This window comes from Genypterus blacodes, unplaced genomic scaffold (genome assembly GCF_046128005.1).
Source record: "Genypterus blacodes isolate CSIRO-AG114 ecotype Tasmania unplaced genomic scaffold, CSIRO-AGI_Gbla_v1 ptg000005l_1, whole genome shotgun sequence".
Lineage (NCBI taxonomy): Eukaryota > Metazoa > Chordata > Actinopteri > Ophidiiformes > Ophidiidae > Genypterus > Genypterus blacodes.
Window position 1 is genome coordinate 2,069,131 of NW_027466819.1, and position 15,809 is coordinate 2,084,939.

General features: G+C 43.2%; 3 protein-coding genes across 6 annotated transcripts in view; 2 read left to right on the forward strand and 1 right to left on the reverse strand.

Moving 5' to 3' along the window:
* Positions 1 to 714: 714 nt before the first annotated feature.
* Positions 715 to 3,737, forward strand: LOC142998206 (putative ferric-chelate reductase 1). The gene is made up of 7 exons (XM_076148338.1): positions 715 to 866; positions 1,378 to 1,478; positions 1,636 to 1,827; positions 2,187 to 2,297; positions 2,735 to 2,876; positions 3,004 to 3,132; positions 3,361 to 3,737. Exons 2-7 carry the CDS (start codon positions 1,380 to 1,382, stop codon positions 3,411 to 3,413), a joined length of 726 nt encoding a protein of 241 aa, XP_076004453.1. The 5' UTR covers positions 715 to 866; positions 1,378 to 1,379; the 3' UTR covers positions 3,414 to 3,737.
* A 446-nt stretch (positions 3,738 to 4,183) lies between these two features.
* Positions 4,184 to 9,584, reverse strand: LOC142998112 (heterogeneous nuclear ribonucleoprotein C-like). Of its 4 annotated transcripts, none has more exons than XM_076148333.1 (9): positions 9,442 to 9,584; positions 7,699 to 7,797; positions 6,465 to 6,748; positions 6,184 to 6,256; positions 5,898 to 5,951; positions 5,452 to 5,624; positions 5,243 to 5,347; positions 4,987 to 5,144; positions 4,184 to 4,904 (listed from the first exon to the last, which is right to left on the reverse strand). In XM_076148333.1, exons 2-9 carry the CDS (start codon positions 7,701 to 7,703, stop codon positions 4,791 to 4,793), a joined length of 966 nt encoding a protein of 321 aa, XP_076004448.1. In that variant the 5' UTR covers positions 7,704 to 7,797; positions 9,442 to 9,584; the 3' UTR covers positions 4,184 to 4,790. The 4 variants fall into 4 exon arrangements, with proteins under 4 accessions (XP_076004448.1, XP_076004447.1, XP_076004445.1 ...); XM_076148332.1 differs by having other exon boundaries at positions 5,243 to 5,356; XM_076148330.1 differs by having other exon boundaries at positions 5,243 to 5,371.
* A 2,946-nt stretch (positions 9,585 to 12,530) lies between these two features.
* Positions 12,531 to 15,809, forward strand: part of glis1a (GLIS family zinc finger 1a) — a 32,730-nt gene continuing 29,451 nt past the window's right edge. The window contains exon 1 of the mRNA XM_076148322.1: positions 12,531 to 12,612. The gene's annotated coding sequence lies outside the window, so the exon portion shown is untranslated. The remainder of the gene's footprint in view (positions 12,613 to 15,809) is intronic.

Consider the following 15,809-nt stretch of genomic DNA (forward strand, 5'->3'; position numbering starts at 1 on the left):
AAGTTACGGAATACTAAGAAAGGATATCAAAGATGTTATTAGGATTTACATTATTTTGAGAGGTTATAGTTTGTTTATTTCAGAAAATTACATTTTTAGTGGACATGAATGATCTGATACTGATACAGACCTGTTTATAACACACCTGCCAAATCAGCAAATAACAAATCATGCCTGGCTTGTTGCTTCCAGAGTGTGAAGGACCAAATCCAAACTGTATGAATAATATAACATTATATGGGTATGAATATCTAATTTGGGCATGAAATTCTAGAATCAAGTGACTAGATCAGGATTGTGTCTGAAGATTCTGAATCATTTTGACACACTTTCTGAAACAAGTTGATTTGTATTGGAATGGGGTGGAACCAGCAGGTTTCAGGACTCAATAACAGACAAAATGACTTCAGAGGATGGAGATTTTGGCAGCATTTCTAAATCTTATGCTCACTATAATTTTTCCCCAGGTTAAAATTGAAACACGTTTAATTTTAAGCCTTTTCTGCGTTGGTTTTGCTTACATTCTTATAGCCATGTTTCTGCCGAGTCATGATTGAAGGCTTGTGTTGCCCAACTTTCAGCTAAAAAATTATCCCATGATCCTCCTTTCCCTTACAACAATGATGACACATACAGCCGGCCCACACACACACACCCCCAACCACCCACGCACGCACGTACACACACACACCTGTTAAGAAAGCGGACAGGTGAATTATCATCAGGCCCCACCCACTAGAGGATGCTAGTGAAAGAGGCCCCGCCGACGCTATATCATACACCGCGGCTTCGCATCACAGGTGAAGTTTGAAGAGAAACAAACCAAGAACATCAACTCGCCTCAGCATCATATTCACAAAGCACAGGTAAGCAAAACTAGTTTTTATCCAAAATCGTTAAAATTTTCTACAATTCTGATGACGGCGGAGGGACAAACTTCCTTCGCCGTTATATGTTCGTATTTTGGGGGGGACTCGGAGGGTATTATCTTGGTGTTTGCTCGAATATGTCAAGCGGTAAATATATTAAACAGTGTCAAAATAATTATTAACTATTTGTAATGCTTTTATGTAGTAAATTTAATGCGGAGCTATGTCCTTTCACAAGTCTAAATTGTAGTTACGCGGCATACGCTTTAATATGCCCCCCGCGCATGGATCTATAATGGGCTTTACCTGTCAAAATGGCAATTTGAGATGTTTGAGATGTGACCTGTGTGGGTCCAGTAAAGATCAAATGGGCATTTTCCTCAGATACGGATAATAAAAGGTACTAATTGATGCTTAGAGTGGTGTTTAATGGCGTCTGAACACCCAGCCCAGACAGTATTAGCTCCCGGTTTGTGTATTTACTATAGAATGTGTGTGTTCTTGTCAGACATGGACAGATGGCAGATGGTGCTGGTGGCTGCTGTGATGGTTCACATGGCGCCGCACATCCATGGAACCTCTCACCTGTCTTTTGCCAACAACACACAGGTGACACAACTAATTCATCTGATTTGTTGATATTTTGCAAATGATAAGGACAAAATCTGGTCTTTTCCCATTGGTTGGAGACACTAAATGACCTTGTTAAGTGAAAGCCTGCTCTGTGATGGTATGTGTGAATTGTGTGTGTGTGTGTGTCTCCCAGGTGAACATCACAGGGGCAGGCTGTGGAGAGACTAAGCAGTGTCTAAAGACCCCGGCTGGCTGTGATCCTGCAGGAAACACCAGCTGTCTGTTCGCCTCTGCGGTTAGGAAGTCCGTTTCCTCCGTGTACGTGCAGCTCCAAGGAGAGTCGACTGGATACGTTGCAGTGGGGCTCAGTGCCAATGCTATGGAGGTAACACACACACATACACACACACACACACACACACACACACACACACACACACACACAGCTTTGGATATGACACTGTTGATACACTATATTATTACGTCTTTAGCCACATACAACTTTCCAGACTTATATATTAACCATTGGCTCGAAAACAAGGAAACGGTTTCACTTAAATGTGGAAGCAAAGGAGATGATAATGGCTGATTAAATATCACAGGTGAATGCAGCGACTGACTGACTGACATCCGCTTTGTTGGCTTCTTCCTCTCTTTATCAAAGCCTGTTTGTGCAGCTTTCCTGTGTCAGAGTTGTATTTACTTTCCTAAGATAAGATCTTTCTTTCCCCGCTCTTTTCTCAGGTCAGCACAATGCTTTTCATCTGCGCTCAGAACAGCTCAGCCAATGGAACCTTCTTTTTCCGCACAATGCAGTTAAACACCAGCGACAACTCGCTCACTCCAACAGAGACGGTGAGACCTTCCGCTTCATTTCAATGTTTCTACTCTGACTGTGTGCAAGTTATTCTATGGTCAATGCTGAAAAGAGACTGAACTTCATGGACTTTTTAACCGATGCCTCTCGTCGATTAGGCCTACGTCTAATCTGTCTGCCAGAACTTGAAACCCTGTTAAAATAAGTTTCGGCTGCAGTGTTGTGTAACAAAATAGAGCCAAACATGCAAACCACCAGGACAGTTTCCTCTTTTTCAAATGAGGCAAAGCCTGTCTGACAGGATCTCTGAAGTTCGATATGTAAAAGTCCTCATGAAGGTCACTGCCTTTCCAAAACACACATACAGGGCATTCAAATGATTTCTTTCCCACTGACGTATAACTAAACTGTATTTTTAGACTAAGAGTCACGTGAAACTCATGCAGTCCTTCCTCTGACTTTATCTTCTCTCTAGAGAGTGAAGATGATCAGAGGCATGGTGAAAGGAGCCATGATCGGGTGTGAATTCACCATCCCCAATCTGAATATGACCCACACACGCATGATGAATCTGACCACATTCTCCATCCTGGTTGGGAACGGAACCTTTGATGGCAGTAAGTGGACATAAACACATTAGGTAGAGGAAATCCATCTGGTTAACAAAGGAATTCCTCTTTACAAAGACAAACTCAGCCTCTGCTACATGCTAAATGCTAAATGTGTCCGAATTTCATTTCTCAGATGGTCTTGGTCCCTTCAACCTCATAGTGAGGAGCGACTCACCCTCTACAGTCGCTACAGCCTCCACAGTCGCTACAGCCTCCACAGTCGCTCCAGCCTCCACAACCAATGCTGCTGTCCACCCTCAGGGTAAACAAAATTAAATTCACACAGTGCCCATTAACTGGTTCTTAATAAGGTGTGTTTAAATGTTCCAAATATCAGCTTTGGGAGTGAACGTACTACAGAGTTATGTGACAGGTGAAAATTACCGTAACTATAATCACATGCTGGTCTTCAGTAATACACAGAGTTGTTTGATCAGCAACCAAATGAAGGAACGCTTTCCGATAATTGCCTGGTGTGTCTTCCGTGCAGCTACACTCGCCCTGCTCAGCCTCGTCATCGGCGCCATCCTTCTGAGAACCTGAGCCGCACAACAGGAAGTCACGGCAAGTTGGATGAAGGAAGGAACGATGAAGGATTTCGAGGATTCATATTAAAACTTGTATTTTTTGCAATCTTCTGAATTATGAGAAGCTTCCAAGGACTCCATTACATAACTTGTTAATAATCCTTTTTTGTTTTACCAGTTTAACGCTGCCAATGTGTCGGTCTGTGTCGATACATTAAGCTTTGCAGCACACGTTTGCATGTTGGTTTCTAAACCTCACTTTATGGCTCTGAATGTAACATGGATCACTGTTTTGTTCCTTTGGCACTGTTGAAATGAAGTTTGAACTGTTTGAAATTAAGTGCATTCTTTGTATCATTAACCTTATTACACACACACACACACCTGTCTCAGGCACCTCAGAGGCTGGAGTTGCAGCTTTGGCAAACATGAACTTATCAGAGCTTCAATAAATCACCTAAAAGAGAGGTTGAGGTATTTAAAATGATTTCCTTACCTGTTCTGTCAAGGAACACAGGGTTAGCCCAGCTGACAGGCATGACTCACTGATGATAAGATGATGATACACATGCACCCGACTTCAAAACAATGGCTCTCAATCAGCAGCTGGACAGATGAGAACCAAATGTAAAGGGAAAAACAATTCCTGTAAACTCCTCCACTACTGAATCTCTCCATAAAGCCTGTGAACACCTTTAGCAAAGCCTCTTACTGTTATGACATCACTTAAAAAGGATTCATCCTAAAGACTTACATCACTAAAAGCACAAAAAGGGGCAAAACTCATCCGATTTTAATATTTTATTGCAATTTATTTCTTTACAGTTCAACTGAATAGTATAAAAAACTGACACGACAAACAGACACAAACAGTCAAACAAGCTGATTAGGAAAGAAACCACACGTGAGCCGGTGGCTGAGTTAACCCTTGCATTAAGACATGTCCGTCGAGCTGTTGTCTCTGAGAACATCTGTCCGTGTTTCCGTCTTCTGGTGAGACTGAAGACAAACATCGACGCACTAAAAGCACAAATCCAAACCTAGAGCTAGTTTATTCCTGTTACAGTGATTCCAACGACTGGAGAGAAAATGAAATGTACTAAAAACAAACTAAAGGGATTGTGGAACGATACGAGTAGGTGCACCATGCTTGTGCCAGCGTGTGTGTGTGTGTGTGTGTGTGTGTGTGTGTGTGTGTGTGTGTGTGTGTGTGTGTGTGTGTGTGTGTGTGTGTGTGTGTGTGTGTGTGTGTGTGTGTGTGTGTGTGTGTGTGTGTGTGTGTGTGTGTGTGTGTGTGTGTGTGACTTTTGTTGCCACGACATGAGTGTTAAAATGGGAGTCCAAGTTCATACGGGGAGCTGTGTGTGTGTGCGTTTACTGCATGCCTCTGTGCTTAAGAGTCGTCGTCGCCGTTGACACTGTCGCCATCGTCGTCTCCTTCCACGTGCTCACCTTCCTCCTCTTCCTCTTCCTCCTCATCGTCCTCATCTCTCTCTTGGCTCTTCACCTGCAGCACATCACATGCTTTAGTACTTAAAAAGGATCACAACATCAAACTACAAACTCACTATGCGATTCCAAATGCTCACCTCGTCTTCCTCGAGCAGGTCACCCTCCTCTTCGTCGTCGTCTTCATCTGAGTCGTTCATGTCCTGGCTGTCCCGATCTCGCTTTCCGTCGTCCTTCTTGCTGCTGGAGTGAGGAGGTGACGTCACCTCTCCTGGCTCCGTCTTCATACTCTTTGAATCTGTTGGGGTGAAGGAGGGGGAAACACATTAAGTTCTTCTGGTGACATTGTGTGTCAGTGTGTCCCTCATGCAGTTTGGTGCCTTGGCCCCTTCTCACCTGACTTCTTGCCGTGGTCCTTCTCCATACGCTCCAGGCTCTCCAGCAGATCGTCCACCTTGCTTTTAATCTGGGCCAGTTCCCTTTTGATGGTCTGCAGCTCGTCTGCTTTCACTGCAGACAGAAAGTCTGCGGTTATGAGCGACATCAGAGCAGTTCAGTCACATACACACTCTCTCTCTGACCGATTAACCAAGGGAAACACTAACTCGTTCTGGAAGAGGAGGTCCTCTGACTGCTCTTGGAGGAAGAGGAGAAGCTGCTCTTGGTGCGTCGGCTGCTTCCACCCCCGCTGAGGCTGACCCGCTGACGCTTGGACGGGATCACGGCGCGAGACAGTGGGGGAGGGGGGGCGGGGACACGGGACGGGTACGAGTACATTCTGCCATCAACACACAAACAAGAGAGACTGGGTTAGAACAAGAGCGCTTCAAGATCCACAGATCCATTTGTTTCAAAGCGCACCTTATTGATTGGCCTAGATTTGTTGGCAGCACAAGAACAGAAGAACAGAAAGACTGAAATGCTCACGAGGAGAGAACAGGTTCACTCACTTCAGACTCGTGACTGACAAACCTGTTCACCATAATTAAATCTAATGAATAAACATCTCTGCCAACAAGGGAACGTATGGAAACATTCTTCTGCTTCTCACCTGTCGTAATAATCTCTCTGGAAGTCATAGTCGAGGTCAAAGGAGGAACTGCTGCTGTAAAAGGAAAGAGAGGGATGCAAAATGTGAACAACGCGGCTCTAATGCTGCGTTCAGGGGCTCTTCAGAAGATGGTAAATACCAGATGGTGTAGTGGCATGATTCTTGGAGGGGAAACACCGCAACATGGAGGCTTTAATTGAAGTTGGCTTCGTCTCAAGAACAGAAATGTGATTTTACTGGGTTGCAGTGTCACAGTGGGGCGGAGTCTTGGAGCCTTTGGCCTTACCTGTACATGTCTCCAGCTGAGCGCTTGGTGGTTTTTGACCTGTGTGGTTTGGGTTCTCCAGCCAGGTTGATGTCTGAGGTACAGCAGATGACAGATCATTGCATCAGTAACACAGATGGTGTCACTTCATTCAAACACAGACACTTTATCTCATGAGAAGGTTAAAGCTTATGTGTTGGAATGTGAACGGATAAATAAAGACGAGTTTCTGGAAATTCCACAGCAGTTGGCATTCAAACACACAGTGCCACCTTGTTCTCAAGATGCAACCGAATACTTACCCAGCACTTGGCCGACTATCATCCGCCCGTCCTCCCCGGTGACGGCACACCGGGCGTTCCTCTCGTTGGCGTACTGAACGAAGGCGTAACCCTTGTGGACGGAGCATCCTACGATTTTGCCATATTTGGAGAAAATGGCCTCCACGTCCGCCTTGGTGACCAACAGGGTGTTGAGGTTGCCGATGAAGACCCGGGAGTTGAGGGAGCGCGGGTCGGTCTTGTTGGTGACGTTGCTGCTGGCCATCAGGCTGGCTGCGGCGGCGGCGGCTGCGGCAGATGTGCGACTGGAAAGACGACACAGAAATAAGAGCGGAAACATTTAGTGCCAGAGCGAGTCATGTTTACTCCTAAGAACTACATCTGATTAAAGAAAGAGCAAATACATTCTGCCAACACAAACAGGATCAAACAGCCAGGTGATTGACTCGAGGCGGCCCTGATTCTGATGCTTAATGTGAACAGGGCCTATGTAGCAGTATGATGTCAACAAGTGATCACCCGGAACACAAAGGGCAAATAAGATCCTGGTAGTTTACAGATCACAACACAAAGCATCCAGACTGACGACCCACAGCAAAGTCAAACTCTGATACCAGAACCTCTGATTCTGCCAAAACCACAGACATAAACTGTATGGTGATAATGTTTGGGTATAAGAATAATAAAAGACGGGCTTGTCTGGTAGTTTGTTGCTTCTTGTGACAGATTAAGCTTCTTCATACTGCAGTTTCAGTTAATTTAAAACCAAAAGTATAATCAGCATCCATATAAACATCAATATTTAACATATTACATTTCCTGTCTTGTTTCCTCTTCCTACTTTCTGACCAGGAACACATTCTCATCTGAGGGCTGATTGGCTGATTGGTTGATTGAGTGATTAGGATACAGCTTATTGTATCGCAGCTATCCTCAGGTCAGCAATATGGGATTCAAACCACTTACATATTGAATATGGTGACATTGGTAAACAGTATTTTGACTAGTACTGTAAATAGAACACACATGGCCGAGGGTTTTGATGATACTTTAGGTACTGTAGATACTTTATAACTAAAATATGGCCCCTGGACAATAATAAACACGCTCTATTTAATATGTTTCTATTCCTCTGACTGTGGGTTTTATGCATTTGGGAGATGAAAGTGGCCTGATACAGCAAACATGAAAGAAGTATTGGCATCAGGAGAAACCACGCCCCCTACTGACAGGGAGCGGAACATTCATCACTCACTCCATAGCGTCTGTGTGCAGGGCTGTCTTCTGTCTGAGTAGTCTGGGTTCAGTTTGGGCTGGTGTCGTGACCCTTCACCTTCGCCCCTTGCGATTTATACTGAGGCGACAGAAAACACACCTCAGTCAAGCGGCGCAGGGTTATCTCAGGACCAAGTCTTACCTGGGAGCATACAGCAGTCAGAGACAAGAGGAACACGGCTTACTATCATGGTCAACTGTTAAGGTTTGAGAGCTGTTACATATAGACTATAAGTAAGTAAACACACCTGTTACAAACCCAAAAGTGGAAAAGCAACATTATCCACCATTAAACACAAACCTACAGCTCTGTTTGTTACATTTAATGGTTGTAGGCGATGGATGAGCTACAGAAAGATTACTGTACCCAGGTAATATAGATTAGGCCTCCTAAATAAGACACTGAACTGTACTATAAAATAACAAATTATGAAACATAGCAAACCCATTTCCCTTTTTTTGACAAACAAATTGAAGCACAACAGTTTGCCGTTTCTTCATACAACAAAGCATCTCAATATGTCACATTGTGACTTGTTTAAAGGCCATATAAACACTTTGGGACTCTTTACTCGGTGTGTTCCCCCTGGGAGCTGAATGTAACATCAGTGTGGTGCGACACTGTGACTGGGGGTCAGATTGTGTTGCTATACTTTAATGTGAGCTGAAGAAACAGGAACATAAACAGTTTAAGACACGGAAAGGCCAAAAGAACAGGCGGGCTGGGATGTGATTATTCAAACAACGGAATTTGTGCTCTGTATTTATGAGATATTTTTCTGAAATGTGTTTAATTGTATTTTGCAAGTGATTCTCTCTGCAATGGGCCAATATAATAAATAAAATAAAATAAATTTTTTAGCTTATTGGTTGATGTTTGCGGGGTGAATGTGAATGAGTGATTTATGATACAGATAAACAGCCATCATACTTTATTTTAACATAAATAAGGCTTTAATTATCATGTGCTTGTTGAGGTCTCTGGAGTCCAAAATTCACAGAAAAATATATAAAATGTTTATCGAAGGAAAAATATAAAATATCCCGCAAAAACAGAACAGCAGCATGAACCAGTTGGAAAAACAAAAAGTACCTAAACCAACAACACACAGGCCTCTAGCCCGGCAGCGCCCCCGTGAGGATTTACTATGCAACACCGGTCGTGCGGTCGCCTTGCCTAAAGGGGCTTGCAGCCGGCTAGCATTGCTACCGCTAGCCAACCACCACTTCAAAAGCAAAAAGCATCAAAATCACCACACCAATCAGATCGGCCCTTGTGCGTGTAAAAATAAAAAGCATTGATTTTGTAACGAATTGATTTAGTAAGAAACTGCAAAGCACCGGGATTAGAATGATTAAGCACTTTAAACCCTGCAGAGCCCGTGACGTTGTTAGCTAATGCTAACCTTAGCTGGTAGGCTGCTGAAAAGCGTGACAAAAACATCAGTCCACTTAGAGAAAAGTCTTCACAACATCTGCTATTAAAAAAAACAAAACTACACAAGCTTGCAAAAAGGAAAGAAAATTGCGTCGTGCTTCTAAAAACCACAACCAGCGTTCGTGTTTGTCAAGGGTCGCCTCCATGTTAGCTAAGCTAGCTAACTCGCCAGCCCGCACATTACGTTCTGTCCGCTCGCAAAATAGAAAAAACATCGTTGAAAAAAATCCAAAAAGAAAACAAAAAGAAGGGAAAAATAAAAATCTCTGGGAACAAAATACTCACCACGACCTGTACGAGTAAAATGTCTTGCTTTGGATAAAATCTGTTTGTTAGGTCGTCCTTTAATAGCGCAAGCGGTTCGCCCACTGAGCAGCCACTTAGCTTTCTGTTAGCCACTGAGCTAACCTACGTCAGCGGAGATGGCGCATAAATGCACTCTGATCCGGGTTTTCAGTCAGAGCGCAGTCCGAACGGGCGGGGTCGACCGCGGAGGTATCAAACCGAGAACCCAAACGATTCCGGTGTGAGCCGTAAGTAAAAGCACACTCACCCACTGTCTTTAAACATGAGCTCACTCTGCCTCCGAGACCCCTGAGGTTTGGGTCTTTGTCTAACTTTATGGCCTGTTTTACTAGACAACTACATCATTAAAACAAAAACAACTATTCCACCAGACATGTTCCATCTTTAGGGGAAGTATTTTCATGAAATATAAAAAAACCCACACACACTTACTTTCCACCTTAACAAATCGACACATTTCACAATTGAGTGATTTTCTTAGTCAGATAATAACTGTGAAGAATACAATGTAGGCAAATAAAGGAAATTCAGGAATGATTTTACTGTCATTCATTTCCATCCTAAGTGAATTCTTGTTTGGTAGATCAAACTTCATAAACACTCAACAAAATCATCTGATCATAATCAAACACCCTGTTCTTCTTGTGTTTTACCACGCTTCGCCAGGAGAGGGCAATGTTGTTATCATAATAAATCAATGACACTTTGGCAATGGATGGGATACACAACTACAAAACGAGAACGAAAAAGTCCTGTTAGTTGGCTCATTAAAACTGTTAAGACTGTAAGAGTTAGGGTTCAGACCTCAACACGCCAGATCATAGAAGTAGATCAGAGAAGAAACAGGTGATCCTGGGGTGGAGGGAGGGGGGAGACAATCTTGCCATCTAGCGGTCAGGTGTGATACAACCAGTTCTGGTAAATATAACAGATGACTCAAATGTCATTCTAAACTGTTTGCATGAAAAGACTGTTCTCATCAGGGCAGGGTTATATATGTACCTGACCCCCTGTATTGGTAAAGTAGTTGCCTTGTTTTGTTTTTTTAAACGAGTACCAGTTTAATCACATGATCATTTGTGGTGTAAAGGCTCTATTTTTTGTGTTGTAGGAAAAACACCTCCGACATCTCGTGGTTAAGTTCAAAATGACCAAACATTTTCCTTGAAATGTCATGAAAGGCCTCGGTCAAATCATCTGCACATAATTTCCATTGACATGTTTGGAGTTTGTGCCATTAAACAAGGTAAAAATGGGCTACAGAGACCCTCCAGCAGGTGTGTGTGGTCTGGGTTAAATGCTTCATTATGGTGCATGGTTGAATTCTAAGCGTGTCGTTAAGATTTCTGAATGGCTGCATAGTACCTGAGGAGGAAGAGAAAGAAAATAATAAGTAAAAGTGTCCAAGAGCAGCTGTTTTCTGCATTTGCTTAAGAGATGAAACCCCTCCAGTGTCCCAGTTTTCATGGAGAATATGTTCTTTTGTGAATTGTTTTCGTCCATCTGGTTTTGTTTTGAGCACCGTCCCAGAGGACTTGTTTACAGCTCTGTGCATCATCTCAGGAATCAGAACTATAACTCTTGTAACTTGCAGTTTCACACACACACACACGCGCGCGCACATGCATGCGTGTGCTCACACACACACACACACACACACACACACACACACACACACACTTCTCTCACTTGTTTGCAACCCGGTTGTGTATTTCTGTCAATCTTGATTGTGTGAGATACGGCCAGATGTTTGACAGGCTGTCACACAGTTGGTTACATGTCCAAATTTTGATCGAATGGTGCAGATGTGGAGGGATAAAGTACCTTCTGATTGTTCATTGACCACCTAGTGAGGAATACATTAACATGCTTTGTTAACATTCATCTGTCATGCAGTCAACACAGGTGTGGGGGCAGTATGAAGAATTGTGTTTTAACTCCAACATAAACCAGGCTGTGGTCAGTGTAAGGTTATAACCGGGAGACACAAATATACTATGAGTACATTTGGGTAAAGTGTTTATATTGTTTTAATTAGGAATGCCTGTATTTCATTTGAGCCTAGTTTCTGTGTGATAACTAACAAGAGAAATGGAAGTTAGATAAAGTACAAATGGATCTGGACTCACTCTTGAGTTCTATGGACACTTACCGTCCCTGCAGGAGCCACAATGACAGCATAGAAGAATCAATCAATTAACCAATATAGTCACAATGCATGTCACTTTGAAGATGAAACAATATAGATCAGCTCAAGTCCAGTACACTTTTGATGCATTTGACCTGTAGCAGTATTTAAATTTTGTGCTTTCTTCTTCACTATTACATTTCAAAGGAAATATTGTACTTCAATACATTTATTCATCAACCATAATTTAGTAGTAGTAGTTACTTTGCAGATAAAGATTTCCGACTTAATGGAAATAAAAACAGCATGTGAGTCCATGAGATTATCAAAGGTGCAAATGTGATCCAAATGTCAATGAATGAGAAGGAACTTAATGCACAGACCAATACTAAGGAACTGCATACATAAACATATATGATGTGGGGCTGCTGGTTTGTAAAGAATAATCTGTTCTCAGTTATTATAGTATATAATAATTCCCAGCTCCGGCAGATCGAAATACCATAAGCACCATAAAGTTACCAAAACCCTGATGGGATAAATGTTATAAATATCTGAGCTGTATCAATGTCACAATAAATCACTATAAACATGTTACTGAACGCTGCTGACGCACAATGAGTCCCTGTAGGAATAACAACAGCGCCACTAAAAAGCTCAAAACACTGCAGCAGATAAAAGCACAAACACACAACAGGCGATTCATTCAGCAGCGTGTGTGTGTGTGTGTGTGTGTGTGTATGTGTGTGTGTGTGTGTGTATGTGTGTGTGTGTGTGTGTGTGTGTGTGTGACATATTGCCTGCATCAGAGCTCCACGGGGGGGCAACTTCAGCTCGCGCGTGCGTGTGTCCTTGTGCGCGCGCGGCAGCAGCAGCAGCGTGGATGCGCCGCACGCGGTCAGTGGCCGCGCGCATGCAGAGCTGCAGCCGCGCAGTGAAGCTCCTCGATCCGCATGGAGCAGCGCGGAGACGCGTGGACGCAGAGACGCAGAGACACGCTGACGGCGCCTGCATGCTCCACGGTAAGAACACACACACACACACACATACACACACACAGACTCACTTTCTTTGACTTTCTTTGGATGTGTCACACTGAGGAAAGCTGCTGTTATTCGGACCTACGTGGGCATTGAACATATCACCTCCGCACACACACACGGGTCACCTCCTGATCAATGTTGCGTTCAGGTAACTAACTTTCAGGAAATGCTCTTTATTTACCCTAAAATATCCAAAGTACTTTTTCTTATAACTGGAGAAACATTAATTTCAAAAGCGTATGAATTGAACTGCTTGCATCTGTCAGTGTCTTCTCTTAAATTGATGGATGAAGGATTTGTAATCACACAACTGCCCCTTGATAGCTGTGACAGATCTTTGGACAGATCACAGTGATCAGTGAAACTGGTGTTCGGTTCTATTTTTACCTCTCAGTCCTGGATTACACAAAATGTTATTTTGATTGTGCAACAAGGATTCGTGGAAGGCATTTTAATAGAACTGCTGTTATGAACTCCTACCCAAATGATTCCCTGATATTTCCCCCCTCATCACTTATGGGACTCTTCCTTTCCACTCCTCTGCAGTGCACTGATTTATGTAATGGATCTGGAATGAAAAGTGCCGTGCAGGGGGTGGAAATCTGGCTTACTGAAAGTCAAACAGAGGAGGAGGCTTGTTTTAATCATTAGTCTCATGGTATCACTGTCATGGTGCTTGTGCTGGGGAATCACCCGAGGATGGTTTTTACTCACCGGCCTCGTCAGCGACCCCGCCGCACAGATATACACGTTATATTTTCTGTGTTAAATCACAATTTGTTTTATTAGTTACCTCATTTCTCCTTTTATTTGTGGTGAGGGGCAATAAGCAGGATTTATACTGTTCCATAATTCCAGAAAATGACCCCAATATGTATTTGGGAGGTTGATTATGTTGTGGATCAATACCAGTGACTCAACAATGACTTCACCAGATGCTCAGATTGTTTGTTCAAGTGCTCAGATGGCGCATGGCGCTGTGACGAGCGACAGCTAGGAGCCAGAATCCGTTTCGCCCCAAAAGATTTTGTTTGCCCTGGCAGCGTGTCTTCACCTCAACTTCACACCAGGGAAGAAAATAACAAAAGCATTTCACTTTCAGCGAGCTGTGTTCCTGTCGGTTGCCTTTCAGATAGTTAAACAATGGTATTAAAGTATTGTTTTTGATTAGAAGTGACGGTACCGAGCCCAGAGCTGAACGTCTTCATTCTACAAGGACATTTTGAGGTATTAGACTAATTTATTAAGTCAGTTTCCCACCCCAGTTTCTTGTAGGTGGCAAAAATACAAAGACTGAAAATGAGAACACACTGTCACCGGGGGAACCACCGGGTCCAAGACATACACATTTTGACGTTAACATCTGTATCAGATGACATTTAATTCTCCTGTCAGGAGGTTAAGTTTCCCTCAAGCTGTTATACGCTCATCATTCATGGAAAATGTTAAAGCTGCTGTAATCGATTTTTTTTTTTACGATTTGTTTGACCAGAAACACCTGTTAGCAAAGCTCAATATTCACTCCTCTCCAGTCCTGTTTCAGTCTCTTTCTCTCCTTGATGCTTAACTTTCTGCACCAGCTGTTAGGTACGTTTGTCTCTCTGCTGTTTGTGTTGGACAGATAGTGTACAGGTGTCTAATCGCTTGATATAAGAGGCTTTAGATAACTGAGAGGCAAACAAACAGTGTGTTTGTGGGGCGTGAATCCAAAACAAAGCGCTCAAAAAGGTTAGAAGTTGGTTGATTAAATGTCAGAAACATCAGTTGCCAGTGAGGAATTGGATAAAAAAGATAAAAGTCCTTTTTTAGAAGCAGGAGCACAGAAGGTTTGGATGGATGAAGCGCCTCTTCTGTTTCTTGTTCCTCAGCTGAGACACTGCACGGTTGTGTTGGTGTCACCCACCATAACCATTACAATCATGAGGGGATCCTCAAAATAAAAAACTAAACAAGACAGGAACACAGAAACAGCCATTGTTGTTCTAACATTTGATTAAAGCCATGCTCCTTGATTCTAATTGTCTTTTACAGGCCTTTGGAAACTCTGATTAAGATGTACAGGTTTCAGTTGCAGTTCCCCCTGGTGGCCAGTGGAGGTCAGTTACAGTTAGAGCTGAATAATGCCTTGTTAATACTGGTGTTTGTATTATGTGTGCCAGGATGAGCTAACGTGTTTAATTAAGGCTTCAAAGACGATGAGAGCTGCGGATCATATGGGACTTATTAGTGCTGTAGTGAAAAAGACACATTTCCTTCCCCAACCCAAATATTTGTTGCCATGTCGGTGAGAAAACAGCCTGCTGACTGACTTTGTCACATCCGATGACACGCTGCGTCGAGCTGCGTTCCATGACAGCCGTGTCTGTATTTATAGCACGCTGATGAAATGGATCACAGTTTGTTTTGCTCCGTTGCCCCACATACCTTTCACTGACGTTAAAGCTTCTCGGCCTTGAAACGCAGCTCTTTTTGCACATTCTGGTGTGGTTCAGAAGTATTGCTTCTGGCTGCCGAGGTGCTCTTTTGCAACACTCGAGGGTGACACAGCTTGGTAATAGGGCCCCGTGCGAGTGTCAGAGGTTGCTGTTTCAACATTCTCTCTGCTGTCTCTTTATATCATGTTTACTTGGGCAAATCGTTTCATTTTCTTCTCCATGCAATCCAGAGAATGAGTGGAATTATTAGAGTTCCATCTATAACATGATGTGGATTTAATATCTGAGTGTGTGTGTGTGTGTGTGTGTGTGTGTGTTTTATCTATTATTAATTGGTGCATTCTTTCATTTATACCGGTCAGCTTCATCAATGAAATTACGTTTGCGCCTTCATCTGTTGTTGATTTGTTTGTGTTTTCGCATGGTGACTCCAAAGGCTGCAAATGTATTGTGATGGAAGGTTACTACCGTTGCATATAAAGCCTCGGCCAGGATCAGAGCAACACGAAGCCTCGTCTGTCCTTGGCAGAGGCACTGTGGACGTCTTCTCTTCGCTCAGACTCTCAGGTCAGATAGTTCAGCGACGTCGCAGTGCCGTTACGACTCACTGGATAAACTCAAAAATACACAGTGGTGAAGGTTAAAACAGTTTGACTTTATAGTCCCTAAAGTTGACTCGGTGAGGACAGAAGGTTCCTGTCTGGGGTAACACAATAAACTGAAGTCGTTTATTTCCCTCGT